At 48.2% G+C, this 1,708-nt stretch overlaps 1 protein-coding gene across 1 annotated transcript; it reads left to right on the top strand.

Moving 5' to 3' along the window:
* Positions 1–299: 299 nt before the first annotated feature.
* LOC117797689 (natural killer cell receptor 2B4-like) lies at positions 300–1,702 on the top strand. The gene is made up of 2 exons (XM_034650111.1): positions 300–823; positions 913–1,702. Exons 1-2 carry the CDS (start codon positions 589–591, stop codon positions 1,203–1,205), a joined length of 528 nt encoding a protein of 175 aa, XP_034506002.1. The 5' UTR covers positions 300–588; the 3' UTR covers positions 1,206–1,702.
* The last annotated feature ends 6 nt before the right edge of the window (positions 1,703–1,708 follow it).

Consider the following 1,708-nt stretch of genomic DNA (forward strand, 5'->3'; position numbering starts at 1 on the left):
CAGCCAAACTGACTGGATTTCAAGCTCATCTTTCTTGCTTTGTAACCTGGGCTACTTTTCAGTTCTTTCTACTCAGTGTTTTCAACTGTAAAATAGGGATAAAACTCTTATAAAGTCATTGTTAAAACATATAGTTAAACATGGTTAAAATGTTTTTATATAACTTTATATAAAAGTGTTTTATAAACTTTATATAAAGTGCTTTATAAACTTTATATAAAGTGTTTAAAACATGCTGCCCCACAGGAAGAAGTGAGGAGATTTTCGCTATTATTACCGGTTGGTGGGCTCCTTCAGACGAGGGGCACGGAGCTTGGGGAGGGGGGGAGGCAGGAAAGGGAAGTACACTTTCAGGTTCTCTTAGGCTCTGGTCTCCTCACACATGCCCCCTTCCTCTTGGCTCAAGAGAAATCACATCCAACTTCCGGCAATGCTCAGGGCTGGCACCCTTCCTGCCACCTCCAGCCTGGGTTCTCTTTTCTGGAATTCCTAGATCCTGCTGAACATGTGGTTGGACTCTCAGGACACCAACTCTTGTTACGGCCCCCCAGGCCAGAGACAACGCACATAAACTCTGTTAAATGGAAGATGAAGCATGACTTAACTTCAGAAGCTTCCGTGATACTGACTTGGAAGAATGGGTCTGGTCCAAACTACGTACAACGGGCTTTGAATGATTTCAACAATACGCTCAATTTTACAACAGAGGACTTAGCTCTTCTCATCAGGGCATCTCAGCACAACCACAGCGGCCTCTACATCCTGGAGGTGACTGATGACACCGGGAAAGTTAAGCATCACCATTTCCAGGTTTCTGTATTTGGTGAGTCCCTAGGACAGCTCAGCCTGCCCTTCTGACTCCTGTGGGGCTTTTATTTCCAGTGCCTTTCTGATCAGAATCTCTGCTTCCAGATCACGTAGGGACACTTGAAGTAGCGGAGGAGAAGAAGGTCCTGGATGGAGGGAAATGCCAAGTGTCTCTGTCCTGCTCGGTCTCCAGAGGTGGTAACGTGAGCTATGTGTGGTATAGAGGGAATGAGCTGATCCAGACACCAAACAATCTCGGCAAACTGGAGCAAGAGATCGAGGTCGGTAACTTGAGCATAGTCACCTGCAATGTCAGCAACCCGGCCAGCTGGGTAAACCACACCTTCACCCACAGCTGCCAGAGCATCGACAAGTGTAAGTGGCACACTTGGGACTAATCGGGGCCGAATATGAAGGGTTGGACCCCATAATGAGTCTCATGCCAGACATCCTTGGCTATGAAAGATCCCTTGGCTGCCTCTTCAAGTGCCCTGCTGCCCCTCCGAGGGGTGGCCCTGGTCTTTGGGCACACGGTTCCCACAAGCCAGGCCTATCCTAGTCTGGGAAGAATTTTATCCCCATCAGGAATCTGCTAGGAGATGCGAGCTTTTCCTTCACGTAGGGAGTGCTTAGTTGTTTGGTGGGTCACAGCCCTGCCATGGCTGCCATCGTCACTTCCTTCCTCTGAGAGACTGATGGAGACATGCTTCCTCCTCCCAAGGACGGATAGTTCCCCCAAGCCATGTAGTTCCCCAAGAGGTGACTATGGCATATGTACAGCAGTGCCCTGGGTCATGGGAGCACGCGGATGGTCACAAGAGTTCCTGGAAGAGTTCTTGGTTTATTGCCTATGCTCATCCTAAGTGTTATCTTGAGTTAGGTTTGCACCATTAAAAAAAAA

The sequence above is a fragment of the Ailuropoda melanoleuca genome, unplaced genomic scaffold, assembly GCF_002007445.2.
Source record: "Ailuropoda melanoleuca isolate Jingjing unplaced genomic scaffold, ASM200744v2 unplaced-scaffold11263, whole genome shotgun sequence".
Classification (NCBI taxonomy): domain Eukaryota; kingdom Metazoa; phylum Chordata; class Mammalia; order Carnivora; family Ursidae; genus Ailuropoda; species Ailuropoda melanoleuca.

Coding starts and splice junctions, on each gene's coding strand:
- LOC117797689 (XM_034650111.1), top strand. CDS start 589: ATGAAGCATGACTTAACTTCAGAAGCTTCCGTGATACTGACTTGGAAG. Junction 824..912: donor TTTCCAGGTTTCTGTATTTG/GTGAGTCCCTAG, acceptor CTCTGCTTCCAG/ATCACGTAGGGACACTTGAA.